Genomic DNA, 22,445 nt, shown 5'->3' on the forward strand with positions numbered 1-22,445 from the left:
CTGCTCTGGTTTGCCAGAAGCGGCTTAGTCATGCTGGCCACATGACCCGGAAGCTGTACGCAGGCTCCCTTGGCCAGTAAAGCGAGATGAGCGCCGCAACCCCAGAGTCGTCCACGACTGGACCTAATAGACAGGGGTCCCTTTACCTTAAACCCCCCCCCCAAATGTTAAAAGCTTTCATGGTGCTGTGAAGAAGTTCTCGCTCTCGACACGGAGAAAAGGCAGAGGCAAGACAGCGTCCAAAACAAGCATTTAATGTTGTCCACACACATATACAGCCCTCTGCCGAGACACCACCGATGGCGTCTCCCCGGCTCCAGCATCCACACGGCCAGGCCCCCTTGGGAGCCTGTGACCTGTGGGAGCAGGGGGTGGGGTGTGCAATGGGGGCATTGGCTCCCCATAGCGGGAAGGCAGGCAAACATAATTTCTTAAATATTTACACACTGAATAAAAACTCCAGACCTGGCAGGGACGTTGGGAGAAGATCCAAAGGGAAGACAGTTATGCTTCGGCCTCGACACCCCAAAGACGGAAGGGACCCTCTTGTCAAACGCAGCAAGGACCCCTTGTGGACACGGGGGCAAACGGGCCCCTTTACCCTCCCACCCCACAGCGGGGTAAAGGGGGCACCGCTGTGCTGCACCCCGTTAACGTCTTCCAGTTGGCCGTGGCACTGCAACTCGGTTGCTCCCCCTGGTGGGATGCAGGGAGTACTGCAGCTCAGAGGGATGCCCTCTCTGGTGGATGCGAGTGGTACTACAGTGGTAATACAAATTGGGGAGAGGGGTTTTAAGATGGGGGAGAGGTAAGGGTGGGGGACTTCAGTGCAAGGGGGGGGGACCACACTACAGGATTAAAAGGGCAACTTCAGTTGTGGAGGTCTGAACAGCACACAAAAAGGGAATTGTGGTGTGTATTTTTTTGGGGGGGGGATATATTATTTATTCTCTTAACACCCTCCCACCTTGCTACAATCGTCGCAGCCCCTTTTCTCACACGCGGAAGATAAAAACTTTTACAAACCCTCCTCCTCCTCGCTCGCCGGCACGCTAACGCCACCCTAGGCTAGGGATCAACTACTCAAAGGGGCTGGGGTACACCTAGGGAGGAGGGGGAGGGATGTTTTGTGGGGGTCCCCCTCCTAATCCGCTCTGGGGAGCCCCCAGGTGGGTTCCACAGAAGTAGCAGCAGCAGCTCCGGAAGCGAGTCCCTGAAATCACCCGGCGGGGAGCAAGCCCGGCCGCTGCCGGCGGCCCCGATCCCTACGAGCTGCTGGCGGGCGGAGCGGGGCCCTCGTCCTCAGTCTGGCGGAGGCGCTGCTTCTTGGCCCGGATCTCGTTCATGGCCTCCTCGATGGAGCGCGTGTCTCTCTTGTTGGCGACGGGAACTGCGAGGGGAGAGGGATGGGGGAACGTCAAGAATTCGCCAGCCTGGCAAAGACTGACCTCTGAAAGAGGACTCTGCACTTTCTGCTTTTATTCAGGTGGGTCCTTTTTGTACTGTATTATGAAAAAGCCTTAATAAAAGGCAGAGAATCGCCCAGCCCAACCACGAAGGCCCAATTCAGCCCACTCCGAAGAACACAGGAGCCTCTCAGAGCAGGCATTGAGAAGGTGGAGAGCCGTGCTGGTGTTCTGGACTACATTTCCCAACACCCGGAAGGCGCACCATGTTCTCAATGCCCCACGGAGAAGAAGAAGAAGAAGAAGAGGAGTTTGGATTTGATACCCCGCTTTATCACTACCTGTCAGGGAACTGCCATCAGAGGGAAGAGGAGAGGAAAGTCGCTCCAGTGATGCAGGGGAGGGAACTAGCAAGGAGAGAGAGAGGGCTTCCACGGGGGAAAGAAATCCAGGGGACACCAGGGAGAAAGGGGAAGCTGAGAGGAAGGCGGAGGGGAGGCTCAGAGACTCTTCCAGTGAAATCAGCGGAGAGAGCACAGGACCTCCGCTTGGCACGCCCACGCTGCGCAGAAGGCTTCCACGCAGAGAATCTAGGTGGAGACTTGGAGTCAAACAACTCCTATGTTGGCGCAAATTTAGGTCCCGCCCACTGACGGATTCTGCCAGTGACTAAGACAGTCGCGTTTCAAGGGCTGTCAACCGGGGAAAGTTTTAGCTACACGGCTAGCTTGGAGCAGTTTGCAGTTTACGCACAAGCAACCCCAATTCCCATTACACTACCCAAAGGAGTCTCAAAGCGGCTCACATTCTCCTTTCCCTTCCTCTCCCACAACAAACACTCTGTGAGGTGAGTGGGGCTGAGAGACTTCAGAGAAGTGTGACTGGCCCAAGGTCACCCAGCAGCTGCATGTGGAGGAGCAGGGAAGCGAACCGGGTTCACCAGATTACGAGTCCACCGCTTCTAACCACTACACCACGTTGGCTAAGGAGGACCTTAAGGTTCATAAACAGCAACACCCTAGAGGTCCCGGGCCCTAAGGAAGTCAGATTAGCCCTAAAAACTTCCCTAAACAGGGCTGCCTTCAGATGTCTTTTAAAGATAGGATAGCTGCTTATTTCCTTCACATCTGAAGGGAGGGCGTTCCACAGGGGGGCGCCACCACCAAGAAGGCCCTCTGCCTGGTTCCCTGTAACTTGGCTTCTCGCAGGGAGGGAACTGCCAGAAGGCCCTTGGAGCTGGACCTCAGTGTCCGGGCAGAATGGAGGGGGGGGGAGACGCTCCTTCAGGTCTACTGAAGGATATTGGACCTTGCATCTTGGACCCCCTTACAGGATAGCTGCCTTCAAGGGGGCTGGACTCGATGACCCTTGGGGTCCCTTCCAACTCAATGATTCAGAGAAAACCACACTGGAGCAAGAAAGAAGGAACCCGTGCTCTAAAACACTGGGGGACAGCCGGGGATTGTTTCCCGCAGGTGCCGTGGACCGAAGGATTCTTGAGGGATATCACCCTGCGCACAGCTGGGAGTGCCCTGGAAGGGCGAGGGGCCAGTCCAGGCTGCTTCCTGCGGATGTCCCTCCGGGTCTGGGGGAGCCAAGCAGGAGTGTCAACCCACCCCCGGCCGACTCACCACAGCCGTAGGCCTTGTTGGCCTCCATGGTGTGCGCGGCGTCCTTGGCAGCCACCTTCCCAATCAGGTGGCTGTACTTGTCCTTGTAGTCAGTGTTGGGGTTGACCACCGTGGGGCCTTTCAGGGCTTCCTCTTCCGCCTGCCGCTGAGCCAGTTCCTGCAGGGAAGAAGCCATGAAGGGGTGAGAGACAGAGGTAAAGGTAAAGGGACCCCTGACTATTAGGTCCAGTCGTGGCTGACTCTGGGGTTGGGGCGCTCATCTCGCTTTACTGGCCGAGGGAGCCGGAGTACAGCTTCCGGGTCATGTGGCCAGCAGGACTAAGCCGCTTCTGGCGAACCAGAGCAGCACACAGAAACGCCGTTTACCTTCCCGCTGGAGTGGTACCTATTTATCTACTTGCACTTTGACGTGCTTTCGAACTGCTAGGTTGGCAGGAGCAGGGACCGAGCAACGGGAGCTCACCCCGTCGCGGGGATTCGAACCGTCGACCTTCCGATCAGCAAGCCCAAGGCTCTGTGGTTTAACCCACAGCGCCACCCGCGGCCCTACTTAGAAGCATAGCTGCCTCCAAATCCAAGTTTCTAATGTTCTTATGTGCTGGGGTGTCGATCTCTGGTTCCGCAGTTTGCAAATCCCTCGATCAGCACCCCGGGGGGGCGTCTCCTCCGAGGGTGGCACTGCAATCCTTGCCCAACAGCCCCAACCCTGCCCCCCTAGAGGAAAGCTGCCCACCTTCAGCCGGCGTTTTTCCTCGGCCTGCTGGGGGTCCCACTCCTCCCCCCGGCGGTAGGCGTCCAGCTCTTCGTCCGAGGGGGCGAATTCCTGAAAGAGAGGCGGACGGGGCGGTCAGAACGGGAACACGGGCTCTCCAGGGGGCGGAGAGGAGGAATGGGGAGCGACCCCCAACAGGGTGAAAGGGGGAGAGCGACGGATCTCCCACTTGCCTTCTTGAAAATCATGACGTATCGGGACTCCTCCTCGTCACCAAAGGAGAAGGAGGTGAGGCCTGCCACTTCCACCACGTCGTGCCTGGAATGGGAATCAGAGAATTGCACCGTTGGGAGGGGCGCCGAGGGTCATCTAGTCCAACCCCCTGCAAGGCAGGCATCACAAATAAAGCGTCCCAGGCGAAGGGCAATCTTCCCTCTATTTAAAAGCCTCCAACAAAGGGGAGGTCAACACCTTCTGAGAAAGCCTCTTCCGCTGTCAAAGGGCTCTTGCACTCAGAAAAGTTTTTCCTGATGTTTAGTCAGAATCTCCTTTCTTATTATTAATAATAGTAATTAATTATTTGTACCCCGCCCACCTGGCTGGGTTTCCCCAGCCACTCTGAACAGGGCTGCCTTGAGATGTCTTCTGAAAGTCTGGTAGTTGCTTATCTCTTTGACATCTGACGGGAGGGCGTTCCACAGGGTGGGCACCGCTACCAAGAAGGCCCTCTACCTGGTTCCCTGTAGCTTTGCTTCTCACAATGAGGGAACCGCCAGAAGGCCCTCGGTGCTGGACCTCAGCGTCACTTGAAGCCACGGGTTCAAGTCTTACTGTCCAGAGTAGGAGAAAACAAGCTTGCCCCATCTTCCTTGCGAATGCCCTTGAGATACTTGAAAATGGCCATCGTAACTCCTGTCCTCCAGGCTAAACACCCCCAACTCCTTCAACTGTTCCTCACAAGGCTTGGTTTCCAGACCCTTGAACCTCTTGCTCCAACCTCCTCTGCAAACATTCCAGCTTCTCAACATCCTTCTTAAATTGTGCTGCCCAGAACTGGACATAGGATTCCAGGTGTGGCCTGACCAAGGCAACAGAGAGGAGTAATATGATTTCCCTTGATCAGGACACTAGACTTCTAGTTGATGCAGCCCAGAACGGCATTAGATTTTTTTGCTGCTGCATCACACTGTGGGCTCACATTCAGCTTCTGGTCCACTAAGACCCCCAGTTCAGGCAGATTCGAGGGTAAACGATACGTGGAACGAGTCTGCCCCTGCGACTTGATGGAGGTAGAAACTGTCTCATGTCTTGTTACGCTGCCGTTTCTACGGGGATATACACTCCGTATTTATCACTCCTGTTATACAAAAATCTCCAAATGGGTCCGAACTTCAATGTCTAAAACTCCTGGTAGAGGACAAGGATCTAGAGATCACGCCAAGGGTGGCCAAATTCTGTGCGACTGCCATAAAACTTAGGGAACAAGCTGTGCTACTAAAATGATTAAGGTTTTAAGTGACAATTTTAGGTTATAGTGATCAAGATTTAGTATATATTTTTAACTGCCGCTATATCTGAATTGTCTCCGTTATACCCAATTGCAATTCAATGTATTCCTGTTGTGTTTTATGATTTTCCTGATATTGTAAGTGAGCCGGAACTGGTCTGTGACCGTAATAATAAAAATTAACAATTCACCCAGTTCTCCAATCTGTTCAGGCCATCTTGAAGTCAGAAACCAAGGCAAGGTCAGGTATGCTTCACCTGGAGGCTGGATTTCACCTGCCCCTTTTCCCTTCCCTGCCCCCCCCCCCCAGTGGACTCACAGAATACTGCGCTCAATCTTGTTCATGGGGCGGAACTTCTTCTTGGTCTGGCTGCTATCTTGGATGAAATCTGAGACCTCCTTCTCCATCTGTATGGTGGGGGAAGAGAGAGGAAGCTGTGAGCAGGCCAAGCGGAAGCCAGGGTGGTCCCTGGTCCCCACCCGCATGCAAGTTGGGGATCTGTGCCCGGGGGGGCAGAGGACGCACCCGCTTCCTGAACTCGACTTTCTGCCTCTTCTCTTGCTCTTGAAGCTTCTTCAGCTGTGCTGTTTGCTCTGGGGAAGGGAGAGAGAGAGAGGAGAGATACAATACGATAATCTTTATTGCCATTGTCCCATACAGAACAGCGAAACTGAAAAATCTACATAAGACATTCAAAAACCAACAAGCCTGCTATCCCAGCTATCCCAGCCTGGTTAACTCCCTAAAAACTCTGATATCCCATTTTTAAATACAATATACTCCTATAGAGACCCCTTATATTGCGTTTAAAACCAGAATTGCATTTGGGTAGAAACTGTTTCTCAGGCGGCTAGTCCTAGTCTCAATAACCCTGTCCCTTCTTCCAGAAGGCAGAAGCTGAAAGAGATCATTTCTGGGGTGCGCACTATCCTGCGCTATCTCTGCAGCTTTCTTGTGACACCTGGAAGCGTAGATTTGATCCAAGGTGGGAAGAGTGCACCCAATTATTCTCTCCGCAGTCTTCACAACCCTGGACAGCATTGTTTTTCCCCTGACCGTGCAGCCCCCAAACCACACAGACCATAAGTTAATACACTCTCCACAGTACAATGGTAAAATGCCATCAACAGGTCCTTTGAGAGATTTTCTTCCGGAGGATTCTCAGAAAATATAACCTCTGCTGTGCTCTCTTCATCGGGTCTTTGCTGTTTTCTCCCCAGCTTAGGTCATCTCTCAACTCCATTCCCAGAAAGGGGTGCGTGAGTGGCTTGGGGGATCCCAGAAAGGGATCACTCGCTCCTGGTTCCAAGACGGCAGCCTCTGGGCCAGATCCCAACTCACTCAGGCTTGCAGTTCCCAATGTGGGGCAATTTGATTTTTAAGGGGGGCAATTTGAGAATGAGTTATTAATGGCCTTTTAGGCTTCATCCATGTGAATGCCAGTTCACTTTCTGAATAACAAGAATTATGTCACAGGAGGGGGCAGCAGGATTTTAGAGAGGCTTAGGTGGGGCATGGCCCAAAAAAGTTTGAGAACCACTGGTCCAGCCGCTTGCTGAGAAGCCGTAGACCTTCCAGCTCTCCAGAAGGAGTTCAGTTCTACAGAAGGAAATGGGGAGGAGAGTCCCGCTGGATCAGGCCCACCTGGCCCAGTATCCGACTCTCATGGTGGCTGACCAGAGGCTCTGACCATAGAAGCCCCAAAGCAGGGCATGGGGGCACCAATCCATGGCTGCCCCTCCTGTGATTCCTAATAGGCAATGCTACCCCCAACCGTGGAGGGAGGATGGAGCCTTTGTGGCTACAAGGAGCCCTTGAGATGCTTCTCCCTCATTCCTACTGTTCTTGGGGGGACAGGGGGTGGGCGGGGGTGGAGGATTCCCTGGTCCTGAATGGGGCAACTGTGCCCCTGAAGGACCAGGTGCGCAGCCTGGGAGTCATTTTGGACTCACAGCTGTCCATGGAGGCACAGGTCAAATCCGTGTCCAGGGCAGCTGTCTGTCAGCTCCACCTGGTGCGCAGGATGAGACCCTCCCTGCCCACTGACTGTCTCGCCAGAGTGGTGCATGCTCTGGTTATCTCCCGCTTGGACTACTGCCATGCGCTCTATGTGGGGCTACCTTTAAAGGTGACTCAGAAACTGCAATTAATCCAGAATGCGGCAGCCAGACTGGTGACTGGGAGCGGCCGCCGAGACCATATAACACCGGTCCTGAGAGATCTGCATTGGCTCCCAGTATGTTTCTGAGCACAATTCAAAGTGTTGGTGCTGACCTTGAAAGCTCTAAACGGCCACAAAGGCCCAGTAGACCCCAAAGGAGCGTCTCCACCCTCATCGTTCTGCCCGGACACTGAGGTCCAGTGCTGAGGGCCTTCTGGCGGTTCCCTCATTGCAGGAAGTGAGGTTACAGGGAACCAGGCACAGGGCCTTCTCAGTGGTGGCTCCCGCCCTGTGGAACACCCTCCCATCAGATGTGAAGGAAATAAGCAGCTATCTTATCTTTAGAAGACATCTAAAGGCAGCCCTGTTTAGGGAAGTTTTTAATATTTAACGGTGTATTGTTTTAAACACTTGATTGGGAGCCACCCAGAGTGGCTGGAGAAACTCAGCCAGATGGGCAGGGTATTAATAATAAATTATGTTGTTGTTGTTGTTGTTGTTATTTTCTTTGACTCTTGAGGGAGGGAGTTCCACAGTCTATCTGTGTTGCGTGAAGACGGATTTTCTTTCCTCTATCTCAAATCTCCCAGCATTATTCAGCTTTCTTGGGTGCCTGCGGGTACCTGTGTTAGCAGAGAGGGAGAGAACCTTCCCCCTGTCCCTCTTCTCCAGGCCCCTTGGCAATTTTCTAAACGCCTGTCCTGTCTCCTCTCGCTTGCCTTTTCTCCCAATCCCCAAATGTACCATCCACTCTGCAAAACTCTTCTCCATTAAGCACACTTTATAATCTCAAAATACAGGACAAAAACACTTGCAACACTCAGTTAACGTTGTACTTGGATCTTGTTTTTTAATTGTACAGTGGTACCTCGGGTTAAGTACTTAATTCGTTTCGGAGGTCCGTTCTTAACCTGAAACTGTTCTTAACCTGAAGCACCACTTTAGCAAATGGGGCCTCCTGCCGCCGCCGCGCCGCTGCAGCACGATTTCTGTTCTCATCCTGAAGCAAAGTTCTTAACCCGAGGTGCTATTTCTGGGTTAGCGGAGTCTGTAACCTGAAGCATCTGTAACCTGAAGCGTATGTAACCTGAGGTACCACTGTATTTCAATCAATTGTTTCTATACTTGGTGTTAGCTGCCCTGAGCCACTGGTCCTGGCTGGGGAGGGCAGGGTATAAATAAAATTTATTATTATTATTATTATTATTATTATTATTATTATTATTATTATTATTATTATTATTATGATTATTAATTTGAAACAAAGATATCTAAAATGCCGAACGAAACACGATAAAGGCGGTCAGGGAGAAGCCTAAGCTCTCCAGTGTATTCCCCCTTTGGGGTCCCTGGTCAGCCTCTGGGAGGTCAGGGGAGCCCCTTTGGGCCTCATCCGGCTGCAGGGCTCTCCTCCTTCTGCCAGGGGGCAGCTGGGAGCGTGTGCCCCCCGCCCCCCATGACAGCGGGCCTCGCAGGGACGGAAGGGGCTCCATGGTCATCTAGCCTGACCCGCGTCGACCTTGACGTCCCCCTCCGGAGCCGCGCATGCGCCCTTGGGCCTCTTCTCGCGGAGCCTCCGGGGGGCGGCGCAGTCTACCTGCGAGGGGGGGGGCAGCGCTGGCTTCCCTCCCCCCCTCCCGGACTGACTCCTGGGTCCCCCTCCCGCCTTCCTCACCCTTGGCCCGCTTGGCCTCCCGGTCGCCCAGCGCCGGCGGCGGCTCCATGGAGCTCAGGATGGAGCCCAGCAGGTCCAGCTCCGCCATCTTGGCCGCCCGCCGGGAAGCCCCGCCCACCGGAGACGGCGCGGTGACGTCAGGGCGCCGGCGCCGCCGCCTCGCGGGCTGACGGGAAAGGGGCGGGGCGAAGGGCTCTTAAAGGGAAAGGAAACTCCGCCCGCTCTCCCGGTTGAACTTCTGCCTGGTTTTGTTTTGGGGGGGGTAGCGGCCTAGGCGCAGGGGCGGAGTCTTCCGTTAACCACGCCCCTTCGGGAGGGGCTGCCGGGAAAGGGGCGGGGCGAGGGGCTCTTAAAGGGGGAGGAAACCCCGCCCGCTCTCCCGGTTGAACTTCTGCCTGTTGGGGGGAGCAGCCTACGCGCAGGGCCTTCCGCTAGCCACGCCCCTTAGGGAGGGGCTGACGGGAAAGGGGCGGGGCGAAGGGCTCTTAAAGGGAAAGGAAACTCCACCCGCTATACCGGTTGAACTTCTGCCTGGTTTTGTTTGGGGGGGTAGCGGCCTAGGCGCAGGGGCGGAGTCTTCCGTTAACCACGCCCCTTCGGAAGGGGCTGCCGGGAAAGGGGCGGGGCGAGGAAACCCCGCCCGCTCTCCCGGTTGAACTTCTGCCTGTCGGGGGAGCAGCCTACTCGCAGGGCCTTCCGCTAGCCACGCCCCTTAGGGAGGGGCTGTCGGGAAAGGGGCGGGGCGCCCTTAAAGGGGGAGGAAACCCCCCGCTCTACCGGTTGAACTTCTGCCTGTCGGGGGAGCAGCCTACGCGCAGGGCCTTCCGCTAGCCACGCCCCTTAGGGAGGGGCTGTCGGGAAAGGGGCGGGGCGCCCTTAAAGGGGGAGGAAACCCCCCGCTCTACCGGTTGAACTTCTGCCTGTCGGGGGAGCAGCCTACGCGCAGGGCCTTCCGCTAGCCACGCCCCTTAGGGAGGGGCTGTCGGGAAAGGGGCGGGGCGCCCTTAAAGGGGGAGGAAACCCCCCGCTCTACCGGTTGAACTTCTGCCTGTCGGGGGAGCAGCCTACTCGCAGGGCCTTCCGCTAGCCACACCCCTTAGGGAGGGGCTGTCGGGAAAGGGGCGGGGCGCCCTTAAAGGGGGAGGAAACCCCCCGCTCTACCGGTTGAACTTCTGCCTGTTGGGGAGGAGCAGCCTACGCGCAGGGCCTTCCGCTAGCCACGCCCCTTAGGGAGGGGCTGACGGGAAAGGGGCGGGGCGAAGGGCTCTTAAAGGGAAAGGAAACTCCACCCGCTATACCGGTTGAACTTCTGCCTGGTTTTGGTTTTTTTGGGGGGTAGCGGCCTAGGCGCAGGGGCGGAGTCTTCCGTTAACCACGCCCATTCGGAAGGGGCTGCCGGGAAAGGGGCGGGGCGAAGGGCTCTTAAAGGGGGAAGAAACCCCCCGCTCTCCCGGTTGAACTTCTGCCTGTCGGGGGAGCAGCCTACGCGCAGGGCCTTCCGCTAGCCACGCCCCTTAGGGAGGGGCTGTCGGGAAAGGGGCGGGGCGCCCTTAAAGGGGGAGGAAATGCCCCCGCTCTCCCGGATGAACTTCTGCCTGTTGGGGGGGAAAGATCCCTTGTGGGGCTCAGTGGGCGTGGCCTGTGCGCAGGGGCGGATCTCCAGCTAGCCACGCCCCTTCGGAAGGCGAGGTCTCTGCCCCGACCGGGCTGCATTGGGGAAAGGGAGAGGCAGCGTGGCGCAGTGGTTAGAGCGCGGAAGGAGGGCGGGATCAGGGCCCAAGCCACCCGCTCAGCCCACGGCCCTCCTCGCAGGGGTGGAGCGGGAGAACCCCCCCCAAGAAATCGCCCCCCTTTTCCCGGCAGCGATACTCCCTCTTTGGGGGGCTTCCGTGTAGACGAGTCCTGGGTGGGCTTCTGAGTGCCAGGTGCTGAGGAGCCGCCCCCCTGGACGGCTTTGAAAGGGGGCTGGACGAGGCAGGATGGCTCAGTGGGGGGAGCAAGACTCTCGATCTCAGCGTCGTGGGTTCGAGCCCTAGCTGTCAACTTTCAGATTTGAAAATCAGGGATCAGCAGTCTACGGGATATCTAACAATCCGGGATAGCAGCGGGAAACGGCGCTGGAATAAGGGGATTTCCCGCAAAAAAAGGGGGGAGGTTGACAGCCATGGTTCGAGCCCCACACTGGGTAAAAAAAAAAATCACCTCTGCCTTGCAGGGGGTTGGAGTAGATGACCTTGGGGAACCCCTCCAACTCTATGATGCTAGGACACATTCGTGGAGAAGATGGCTATCAGTGGCTCCCAGGCAGCGATGCTCCCGAATCCCAGGTGCTGGAAACCACAGGAGGGGAGAGGGGCTCTGGCCGTGGGGGAGACTCAACAGGCCCCTTTCCCTCTCTTCTTGCGCTTAGGAGGGTAGCCTTGTCTGATGGGGGTGGACCACATCCCCCTTGTGCCCGCTGCCATGCTCTCCCTGGGGCACCAAGCCAAGGAAGGCCGGCTAGTTGCATTTCAGATGCTGCCAGTCTGGGCTGGAGCAAAACCGCTTCCCCCAAAGCTGCACAGAACCCACGCCGCCATGGGGGTGCTGAGGCCTGGCAGAGGGGACGTGTGCCAGGAGTGCCCACGAGGAGGGCTGTATCTGCTAAAGGCAGCCCCCTTGAAGCCCCACCACCCGCAAGAAAAACCCCCTCGCTTGCAGGACTGTGCACATTTACTCCAGAGTCGACCCCACCGAGCGAGTTCCCCTGTGGAAGATGGCGGGGGGGGGGGCTTTCCTTTGGGGTATTCGCCCAACCCCCGTTCAGTGCTGGGTCCCAGGCGGGCATTGGGACTGATCCTGGTGCAGCGGTGGGCTCTTCTCTTGCAGGGCGTGAGGAACCTTAGGCGCCTAGGCTGAACTACAGTTCCCACCCACACCTACAAACATGGCAGCCATTCCTTTCTAGGTGCTCACAGACTGTTTGCTTCATGATCTGCTCCAGAATCTTCCCTGCTATTGATGTCAGACTGACTGGGCGGTAATTATTTGGGTCCTCTCTTTTCCCCTTTTTGAAAATAGGGACAACATTTGCCCTCCTCCAGTCTGCCGGGACTTCGCCTGTTCTCCAGGAATTCTCAAAGATGACTGCCAGTGGTTCTGAGATCACATCTGCCAGTTCTTTTAATACTCTTGGATGCAGTTCATCTGGCCCTGGAGACTTGAATACATCTAAACTAGCCAAGTATTCTTGTACTATCTCCTTAGTTATTCTGGGCTGTGTTTCCTTTGCTGAATCATGTCAGCGAACCTGCCGTTGTCCTTAGAAGGAAAGCTTCCACCCCATCCCACCCTCCAATCGGACAGGGGTGTTCTCCGGGCTGACATGCAATTGCCCATTCAGACATGCAGCAGCACAGAGGTTTGGATCTTTGGAGATGGAACAGAAAGAGCCCTGCGGAGAAGCGCCGGAGGTCACACCATGCAAGGACTCCCTTGGGCGCTGGGGGGGCCTTGGAGGTTTTTAAGCAGAGATTAGATGGCCACCTGTCAAGGATGCTGCAGTTGGGATTCCCGCATTGCAGCGGGTTGGTCTGGATGACCTTCGGGGGTCCCTTCCAACTCCAGTTCTTTTTCTGTGGAAGGAAACAAACCTGGACTGGGGGTGAGGGAGGGCTGGGCGCTGAGAGTGGCTGGAAGTTTTCAAGAAGAGGTCAGGCCTCTCTGCCCCGTATTTTATAATCCCAGGGCGACAGAACAGGCTCTGCTAATGGACAACGCAACGGAGGCAGCTGCTTATTTAAATGCAACCTCATTGACATGTGCACAAATGCAAAAAAAACCACACAAATGTTCTTGTTGAATTTGGATGAGAAGAGAGCCATTGACAAAGGAGTCTTGCCCTCTCGCCCCTTTCAAATGTGGAGTCCGTTTCCCTGTGGGCAAAGCACCCGGCTCCTCTTGCTTGGTCCCGACGGAGATCCCTGAGCGATTACGGCTTTGCACCGCCGCCCTGCAAGTTTCGGCTCGGCGCAGTCCCTGCTGTCCAGTCCGCCTAGGCCACCCTGTCCGGTCCGCCTAGGTCTTCTGGCGCCCCAGAGGTGGGGCAGCGCAGCGTGTTGCCAGCAGAGTCCGAACCGTCTCGGCCACGCGGGGGAGACCCTCCTCTTCCAGCACGTGGTGGGGGGAGCAGAGAGACTCCTGAGGGGGGGTGGGGGGCACGGGAGGGGGGTGGGCAGAAGTTAGCAAAGGCGGGCAGTGCTTCTCTCAGTAGGGCATGCCAAAGGAGGACGGTCTGGCCAGGCGCCGCTGGCCAAGACGGCCTCCCACATCTGCCCGGCTGGACACAGGAGCCGGTGGAAAAGTGCGCCACACACATCTCCCTTTGCAGGCGGGAAAAGGTGTGCATGCGCACATTCGAGGTCAGGGTGGGTTCTGCAGTGGGTGGAGGGAGGGAGGCTTTGGGAGCCCCCCCCCCGCTGAACTACAACTTCCAGCCGCTGAACTACAACTCCCACCAGCAAGTTCTGACCGTCAGACCGCAACCCGCACCTACCCCATAACACGGATTGCGAAAGCAAACTTGCTCCCGCCCCACCAGCGGTTACAGGAAGGAAAAAGTACAAAGACAACCCAGAAGACAACGGAGGCGGAAGGAAGAAACAAAGGCTGCCGCTGCTGCCGTCGTTTGGAAAAAAGAAGAATTCATTTCTTGGTATTTTACAATGTACAGGAGTCGAGGCGAGGAGGAACAAAACAGAAAACAGAGGAGCCGCCTCTCGAGAAGGAACAAAAAAAGCAAGAAGGACACAAATGCAGAATGTACAGCAGTCCTTTTTTTTTTTGGTGGGGTGGGGAGACTGGGAAATAAGGGGGGAGCAACAACCCCAAAGCCCTTGAAAAAGATTTTTGCCCCCCCCTGCTCAAGAGAGGGGGGCAGGCGATCGATGGAGAGCACCACATATTTACAATTCTGTACATGCTTAAAAAGACCCCAAAAATTTTTCCCCCTTTACATTACAGTATTCCATAATCTTCTTCTCTTCAAATATATATATATATATTTATATGCAGGTTTTGGTGTCCTCGGGTGTCTTCCCGTGTAAAAGTTGGGGTGTCTAGGCGACGTTTCGACGAGGTCTCACTCGTCATCTTCAGGCTGGTGCTTTCGGCTTCTTGTTACTGGAACAGAGCGGGATCTCAGTGTTTGAGTTCCTATAAATACTGTAGAGTATTTATAGGAACACTGAGATCCCGCTCTGTTCCAGTAACAAGAAGCCGAAAGCACCAGCCTGAAGATGACGAGTGAGACCTCGTCGAAACGTCGCCTAGACACCCCAACTTTTACACGGGAAGACACCCGAGGACACCAAAACCTGCATTCCTGTACCCGTGAAAATCTACGAAAACATATATTTATATATTTATATAAAATATATATGTATAATTTAATATATTTAAGGCAGCGGAGATGGGGAGCGAGACTAGAAGGGGCTGGAATTTTGACTGCAGCCGTCTCTAGAAAGAGGAGCCGCTTTTGCCCTGAATTAAGGCGATTCCTGTCACCTGTTGAAGGCCTCCCCACCCCCAACGCCACCCCGGACTTGGGGGGGTGCACCGTGCCAGAGAGATTATGGGGTGGGCTGGAACACGGCAGATGCCCCCATCTCTCCCTCCCTCCGTGGACCTTCAGAAATTGCACGTTTGGATTAAAGGAAGGGCAAGAGTGCGAGTCCAGCGTCGGGTGCCCCCGAGAAGCCCCAAAAGGGAAGAGGTCCAGAACAGGGAACCCCAAAAGGCTTTGGGGGGGCAAGGGCATTTGAGGAAGAAGTGGCCTTTAGCCCACAAACCGAGGTGCCCAGGGCATACTTTGGGGTGCGAAACAGCCGAGCCCCTCAAAGGTTTGCCAGCGCAGGGGAGCGGGCACAAAATCTGTGGTAGGGGGTGACATTTGGTTCAGAGACGTGCTCTGTGTGTGAGGTCAGGGGCAGCGAAGACCCCCCAGTGTCGGAGTGGGTGGACCAAGGCTTTAGGACCGCCTAAGGTTTTTTTGGGGGGGCCTGCTAGTGCTCCCTTGCCGCACGCGCCCAGCTCCCCCCTGCAGGCACTCGTGAATTAGTGCAACGCAGTTTTAAGTGCATGTGAACCGAGGGGTGGAGGAAGTTGGCGGCTTCTCCCCCCGGCCAAAATGCGCCCCCCGAAACACCTTTCGCTAGGGGAGCAAGGCACAGAGGAGACCGAACGGCAGGTGCCAAGGGGGGCTGCCCTGCACTCCCCCCTGCCCCTTGGGCCTGGCAGAGGGAGCTAATTATGACTGGGGAAGGGAGAGCTATTATTATTATTATTATTATTATTATTATTATTGGGGGGGGGATTGCAGGGATCGCTGGCCTCGGGAAAAATGGCATTTGTCTGTGTCCCGCTTCGACTGCACGGCTGACACCCCTGCGCCAATGCAGCCTGGGGAGTGTGGGGCACACGCCCTGACCCACGTCTGCCCTGGAGAACCTGTTCCTGCCCGGTGGGGGTGGCCGGGGACCCCCCCTTGCCCGCCCGCTCAGCAGCCGCAGAGGTTGCGATAGGCGAAGTAGAGGAGGAGCATGAGGACGACATAGAAGACGCCAAAGCCAGCGAGGTGTTCGGAGAGGGCGGGCGGGGCGAGGGGCCTGCCCCCCCCGGGGGGCGCGGGCGGCGGCGATGGCAGCGGCAGCAGGGCCTCGAGGAGGCGGAGCAAGCCGCGGACGTTGCCTTGCAGGAGGGCGGCCACGTCGGAGGCGGAGCAGAGAGAGACCTGTGGCAAAGGGAACACAGAACACACAAAAAACACACCGGTAGCACACAGAGGAAGGTCGGCGGCCTGCGGGTGGGGAGGGGGGGGGTGTCACAGCCTGCAGAGAAGGGCAGTCGGACCGGAAACCGGGCCTCGTTTGCCCAACGCCCACCGTGAGATCCCTGCATTGCAGTGGGTTGGGATGGATGACCCCCCGGTGTCCCTTCCAGCTCTGCCATTGCGCACAGAGGCACGGAGGAAGGTCAGCGGCCTGTGGGTGGGGAGGGAGGGGTCTCAGAGTCTGCAGAGAAGGGCAGTCGGACCGGAAACCGGGACTTGTTTGCCCGACGACCACCGTGAGATCCCTGCATTGCAGTCGGTTGGGATGGATGACCCCCCGGTGTCCCTTCCTGCTGTACCATTCTATCATCCTGTGGATGATGGAGCCAGCTGGCTTTCAGAGGGCAGGATATGAACCCACGGCTTCAAACAGCAAGGGAGGAGATTTTGGCCAAACGTCAGGAATAACATCCTGACGGCGAGAGCTGTTTGAGAGCGAAACGGACCCCCTCGCAAACTGGCGGGCTCTCCTCCCTAGGTGTTTTAAGCAGGGGTTGGGTGGCTGCCTGAGCCGGGGGGTTGGGCTGGATGACCCTCGGGGGTCCCTTCCAACTCTACGGTTCTGAGTTGTACTGGGGAAGGAGTCGGTGGGGGCAATGCGTGAGCAGGAATGGAAAGAGAGTGTGTGTGTTGTGTAAAAATGGGGGCCATTTCTCAAAGGAGGGTCTTCCTGTGTCCCCCCCCACCCAATCCTCCCTCCCCAGCAGGCACAAGCAAGCAGCAGCACACAAACGAGACCCCCGCAGATGCCCAACCTCACCTCCGGGAGCCCCAGCTGGCGGCAGGCGGCCAAGAAGCTGTCCACGTTCTTCCGGCTTTTGATGGCGTTCAGCTTTGGCTGTTTCGAGAGGGAGAGAGAGAGGTGGTCAGCTCAGCAATGCCCAAGGGGAGGGCTACCCGCTTGGCACGCAGAAGGTCCCGGGCTGGGCTGGCAGGGATTCTTCTCTGCCTAAAGTCCTGGGCAGCCGCTGCTGCCGGCCAGTGCAGGCCGTACTAAGCTGGGTGAAGCAATGACCTAAGGCCGCTTCTCGCACCCCTCGGGCTGGGCAGACCTGGTCTAGGTGCCCCTGGGGCGGGAGCATCACCTAGGGGGGAGCTCAGAGGCGGGGGGGGGGTGCCAGGAGGGAACTGGGATCCAGTGCCCATTCGTTTTGTTGAACCGATCAAACTTAAGTAGCTTAAACCGAATTTTGAATCAGCAGCAATTGCTACCGTTTTGAATTCTATTGTTATTAGCGGGTCGTAGAAACAAAAGCGCTATTCTGAATTATGTCCTTCGTAGGGGAGGGAACCAGGCAGAGGGCCTTCTCGGTGGTGGCGCCTGCCCTGTGGAACACCCTCCCAGCAGATGTCAAGGCAATAAGCAACTATTTTACTTTTAAAAGACACCTGAAGGCAGCCCTCTTTAGGGAAGTTTTTAATGTCTGATGCTGTACTGTTTTTAATATTTAGTTGGAAGCCACCCAGAGTGGCTGGGGAAACCCAGCCAGATGGGCGGGGTATAAATAATAAATTATTATTATTATGTTTATGGGTCCAATGTCTTCCTGATTTCTGATTCTTCCGGCCATTTATGCCATCAGAAACACAAAATGTTAATAATGGGGAAAATTTATAACTTATCTTAAAGACCATTGTAAACATCGCTAGTAGGACTGGAATAACCCTTGTAGTTTCATGATGAATTTTGGATATAAGGGCGATGTGAGAGATTTGTATTATTATGAAAGATGTAGGAGGAAATGTTTAACAATAGGACTCATAAAGGGGAGGAGGGAATAATAATAATAATAATAATAATAATAATAATAATAATAATAATAATAAATATTTATAACCCGCCCATCTGGCTGGGTTTCCCCAGCCACTCTGGGCGGTTCCCAACAAAACACTAAAATACAATAACCTATTAAACATTAAAAGCTTCCCAGAAGAAATCCAGGAGACGCTTGTTTTTATGTTGTATGCTGGATATGCAATTGGAAAACTCTTAATTTGCAAAACCAAATAAATTTATATAAAAAAAGAGTTTATGGGTCCAAGGGGGCAGCTTGGGAGCCCCTGATCTGTCAGGGGCACAGGGGACGTTCTTGTGGACTTGGGGGTCCGGCAGGCTCCCCGACCCCAAAGGCTCACCACAGCTGGGGAGGGCACGTGGATGAAGGGCACGGCTCGAGGGCGCAGGTGATTGACCAGCTGGCAGAGGACCACCCCGTTGGCCAGCGCCTCGCCCAGGTCTTCGGCCAGGGTGACGTTCAGCTGGGACTCGATGGCCTGCGGGGAAGAAGGGGAGAGGAGGAGCAGTCAGGCCAGGGATCGAGGGCTCCATGGATATCATTCAGCACCCTCTGGAGCTGTGCGCCACTAATGCTGGTCATCTTTTACTGGGAGAGAGTAAGAACTTACAAAGGGCCCTGCTGGGTCAGGCTCAGCGTCCGAAGAACGGCAGAACGTAAGGAGAGACGGCCGGATCAGGCCCCTGGGGGGCATCGCTGCCTCTGACTGGGGAGGGCAGAGCTAAGCCACAGCATGCCTCCGTTGCTGCCCCCTCAAGTCATCCCCGCTTACTCCATCTTCAGCCGCCTTCTGCCATGTTTTACAAGCAGCTCCCCACCGACACGGGGGTAACGCCCCAAGGCACCTTGCGTTTCGGTGAAATCATGTGTCTTTGAATCACCGTCGAGAAAGCCAACACCCTGCGCCACCCCTTCTAGAGATGCTTCCTGCCTGCTCCCGAGTTGGGCACGATTCGAACGCGCCTCAAACGGTGGCTGCCTGCATTTCTGAATGTTTCGTCTGACGTGTCAACAAAGGCTTTAAACCGCTTGGACATTTCCTTCCTCAAAAATATAAAGCGGCATAGGAATGGACAATCATACCTCATGTTATGTTTGCTTCATGTTGCGTCCTGCTGTGACCCGGATGTACCAGACAGGATTACTTCCGGGTTTCGCCGCTCACACATGCGCAGAAGCGCCAAATCGCACCGCGCACCAGCGCAGATATGGCGCTTCGGGTTGTGCTCTTTTCATGTTGCAAACGGGCCTCCGGAACGGATCCCGTTCGCAACCAGAGGTACCACTGTATTTGCTCTTATTTTTATTCTGCATTTTCCTTTTTTATTGCGCTCCTGTGTTGTGAGCCGCCCTGGGAGCTGTGGGTACGGGGGGGGTATACCTGTTGAGCCCGTCACACTCCTAATGCGAGGTTTTGTTTACAGTTCAGCCGCCAGGAGATGCGCCCCCTTGGAAGCGGCTTCCTCCTGGCTCTTGGGGGGTCTGTACCTTGCGCAGCTGAGCTGCATGCTCCCTCTCGTCCTGGGCCTGCGATCCGGCACGCAGCCTCCGCTGGTTCCTGAGCTCAGAAGGGGAGAGGTCGGGCGAGAAGGAACCTGGGGAGGAAAGAGGGGGGAAAGCTCACAGCCACCAGTTCCTCCTTCAGAGGCCTGGGAAGAGCGCCAGGTCGTGCCACGCAGAAGGGCACAATTTACATCCACATCGTGCCCCTCGCAGCTTCTGCCCTCCTGAAATTAATGGGGCGGGGGCCTGGAAGGCTGGGTGGATGTGGGGGTTACTCCAAAGAAGGGTACCAGAAGCCGTAGAGCCAGTGTGGTGCAGTGATTAGAGGGTTCAATCAGGACCTGGGTTCAAATGCTCCCACTTGGCTGTGACGCTCACTGGGTGTGACCTCGGGGACCAGTCACTGCCTCTCAGCCTCGCTTCCCCCATAGGGGATGAAAATTTGGGGACGGCAGAGGTGACAAAGAAAGGAAAAACATACGATAACAAGAAGAGATGAGGAAAATAACAAGGAGAGGAATGGACAGAACTGTGAATACTAATCGGACAGAACTGTGAACATCAAAGCAGCAAGAAAGATGATTGGATCCCTTTCGGAGCTCGAAGCATGGGTACCCCCAACAAAAATTAATGTGATTTGATTGGTTTGTTAATAAAAATTATTAAAAAAATAAAATTTGGGGATGGGATGGGACGAGGTGTGCCACCTTGAGCTCCTCAGAGGAAAAGGTGGGGTGGAAATGCAACGCGTAAACTGTAATAAACCTGGGTGCCCTTCACTCCAAATAATAATAATAATAATAATAATAATAATAATAATAATAATAATAATTTATTATTTATACCCCGCCCATCTGGCTGGGTCCCCCCAGCCACTCTGGGCGGCTTCCACTAAAATACAATAACCTATTAAACATTAAAAGCTTCCCCGAACAGGGCTGCCTTTAGATGTCTTCTAAAAGTTTGGTAGTTGTTATTCTCTTTGACATCTGGTGGGAGGGCGTTCCACAGGGTGGGCACCACTACCGAGAAGGCCCTGTGCCTGGTTCCCTGCAACCTGGCTTCTCGCAGGGAGGGAACCACCAGAAGGCCCTCGGAGCTGGACCTCAGTGTCCGGGCTGAACGATGGAGATGCTCCTTCAGATATATTGGACCGAGGCTGTTTAGGGCTTTCAAGGTCAGAACCAACACTTTGAATTGTGCTCAGAAGCATACTGGGAGCCAATGTAGGTCTTTCAAGACTGGTGTTATGTGGTCTCGGCAGCCGCTCCCAGTCCCCAGTCTAGCTGCCGCATTCTGGATTAATTGTGGTTTCCAGGTCACCTTCAAAGGTAGCCCCACGTAGAGCGCATGGCAGTAGTCCAAGCAGGAGATAACCAAAAGAAACAAGGGCACCTCGCGGTCTGCCACAGCCCCATTTCGCTGGCGAGAATTGATGCTGTGGGGTTCTGAACCTGCCAATGGACCATGTTGATGGAGGGTGGCCTCTGGGAGCCTGCACTGGCCCCGATCCCAAGCCCCGTTTGGCTGCGTCAGGAGGCCACACCCTTTGGGGCAAGGGCGGAGATGCGTGGCCGCAGAGGGCCCCGCTGCCCGACGGAGGGGCCGAGTCCCTACAGAGGCTTCTCCCCTTTCCCCTACTCACCGGAGCCCCGCTGCATGTTGTTTCGTGAGGAGGAGCGGAAAAGGAAGCTGGAAGGCTTCTGCACGGAGCCGGGCTCCCGGGACGAAGGGTAGGCAGGGTGAACGGGATCTGCAAAGGAGGGAGAGGATGAGAAAAGAGGGCGCTGAGCTGGGGATTTGCACTGGAGGAGAAAGGGGGAGGAGGTGGCAGGGAGCAAACGGACGCCTTGACGCCCCCAGAGGAGACCACCGGATTCCTGCCTCCCCAACCTCAATCCTGCACCAGTCTTGCAAACTGCCTGCCAGGGACACACACACACACACACACACACACACACACACCGCTTTGCAGGCTCTGAGCCCCCAAGGAAAGGAGGCCTCAAGGAGGCCTCAATGTGGGGCTTCCCTTGTGCCTGAACCAGAGGCGGTTGTCAGTGCAGAATGCTGCAGCCCGATTGCTGACGGGGGAACAGAAGGCGAGAGGTAGGGTGTCACACGGGGTGACTCTCAAATCCGAAAGCCCAAAATCCACCCAGACAAGCCTTCCCAGATGTTAAGAAAGTCGACGTGAGTTTCCATTTGTTTTTAGTCTATTGCTATTTTAACTTGAATTACGGCTGTTGATTTTCCATCACAAACCACTTTGAGGCTTTTGCTTCTCACCAGGTTTTATGAAATAATAAATAAAAGCTTCCCCCTCTGCTTGCCAGGAGACTCACCCGTGCCCGCCCCCCTCCAGATATTGGGAGGAACTCACCTGCAGAGTGCAGACTTTGCCTGGGGGAGCCAGACAGCTGCTCTGGTTCCTAAAAGAGAGATTGGGGTTGGGGTGGGGAAAGGGGGCACCGTTACTTGGAATCAGGACAGATAAAACCAAGTCCTTCTTCATGCAGCGCATCATTAAACTGCGGAACTCCCTGCCACAGGGTTGGCCGCCAACTTGGATGCCTTTAAAAGAGCAGTAGACCAATTCATGGAGGAGGAGAGGGTTACCCATGGCTTCTAGCCTCCATGGCTATGGTTTGCCTCCACAGCTGGAGGTGACGCTGCTTCTGAACGCCAGTTTCTGGAAACCCCAGGAGGGGAAGGGGCTCGTGTGCTCGGATCCTGCTGGCAGGTTTCCAGCAGGCACCAATGTAGGGGTGCAAAAATCCAGAGTGTGGGGGTCAGGTGGGATTGCTATGAGGAATTATGAAATATGAAGCAAGCCATTGTGTCCGCTATGAAAGCATGGCGTTGACTGGGTTTGATTCAGTGACAATAGTTCCTGATCAAACCCCACAAGCCTCTCCACCTCTGCCATTTGCTGACAGGCACATATAGGCATTCTGAAACACAGGCCAGTTGCTTCCTCAGGCTTCCTCAGGACATAAGGATAGTGGGTTACTTTGACGTAGTTTAATCTTTAGATAGATCTTAAGGGCCAGGAAGAGAGTTCACAAGGAGATGGCAAATACTGCCTCTCCTGTTTATGACCTCTGGGGTTTCCCAAAAGCATTCCTCCTTGTTTCCTATTTTATTTACTCTGAACTACTATGCATGCTCAAATCAGCTCTTTGTAG

The 22,445-nt window shown here is 55.3% G+C and overlaps 2 protein-coding genes across 4 annotated transcripts in view; both read right to left on the reverse strand.

Moving 5' to 3' along the window:
- Positions 1 to 233: 233 nt before the first annotated feature.
- On the reverse strand, positions 234 to 9,300 carry SPAG7 (sperm associated antigen 7). Its single transcript, XM_083472871.1, has 7 exons — positions 9,094 to 9,300; positions 5,783 to 5,850; positions 5,576 to 5,664; positions 3,983 to 4,067; positions 3,771 to 3,860; positions 3,038 to 3,194; positions 234 to 1,390 (listed from the first exon to the last, which is right to left on the reverse strand). Exons 1-7 carry the CDS (start codon positions 9,179 to 9,181, stop codon positions 1,266 to 1,268), a joined length of 702 nt encoding a protein of 233 aa, XP_083328997.1. The 5' UTR covers positions 9,182 to 9,300; the 3' UTR covers positions 234 to 1,265.
- A 3,542-nt stretch (positions 9,301 to 12,842) lies between these two features.
- The window catches only part of LRCH4 (leucine rich repeats and calponin homology domain containing 4), a 72,725-nt gene continuing 63,122 nt past the window's right edge, over positions 12,843 to 22,445 (reverse strand). For 2 of the 3 annotated variants that reach the window (XM_083472636.1, XM_083472637.1), the window contains exons 13-18: positions 21,641 to 21,689; positions 20,906 to 21,013; positions 19,246 to 19,352; positions 18,098 to 18,235; positions 16,722 to 16,799; positions 14,488 to 15,862 (exon numbers count right to left, since the gene is read on the reverse strand). In XM_083472636.1, coding sequence (XP_083328762.1) covers positions 15,629 to 15,862; positions 16,722 to 16,799; positions 18,098 to 18,235; positions 19,246 to 19,352; positions 20,906 to 21,013; positions 21,641 to 21,689 — 714 coding nt within the window. In that variant the 3' untranslated portion in view covers positions 14,488 to 15,628. Of the gene's footprint in view, positions 13,273 to 14,487; positions 15,863 to 16,721; positions 16,800 to 18,097; positions 18,236 to 19,245; positions 19,353 to 20,905; positions 21,014 to 21,640; positions 21,690 to 22,445 lie in introns of those variants that run through there. The other variant, XM_083472635.1, reaches the window with a different exon arrangement.

This window comes from Podarcis liolepis, assembly GCF_965112155.1.
Source record: "Podarcis liolepis genome assembly, chromosome: 13".
Taxonomy (NCBI): Eukaryota; Metazoa; Chordata; class Lepidosauria; order Squamata; family Lacertidae; genus Podarcis; species Podarcis liolepis.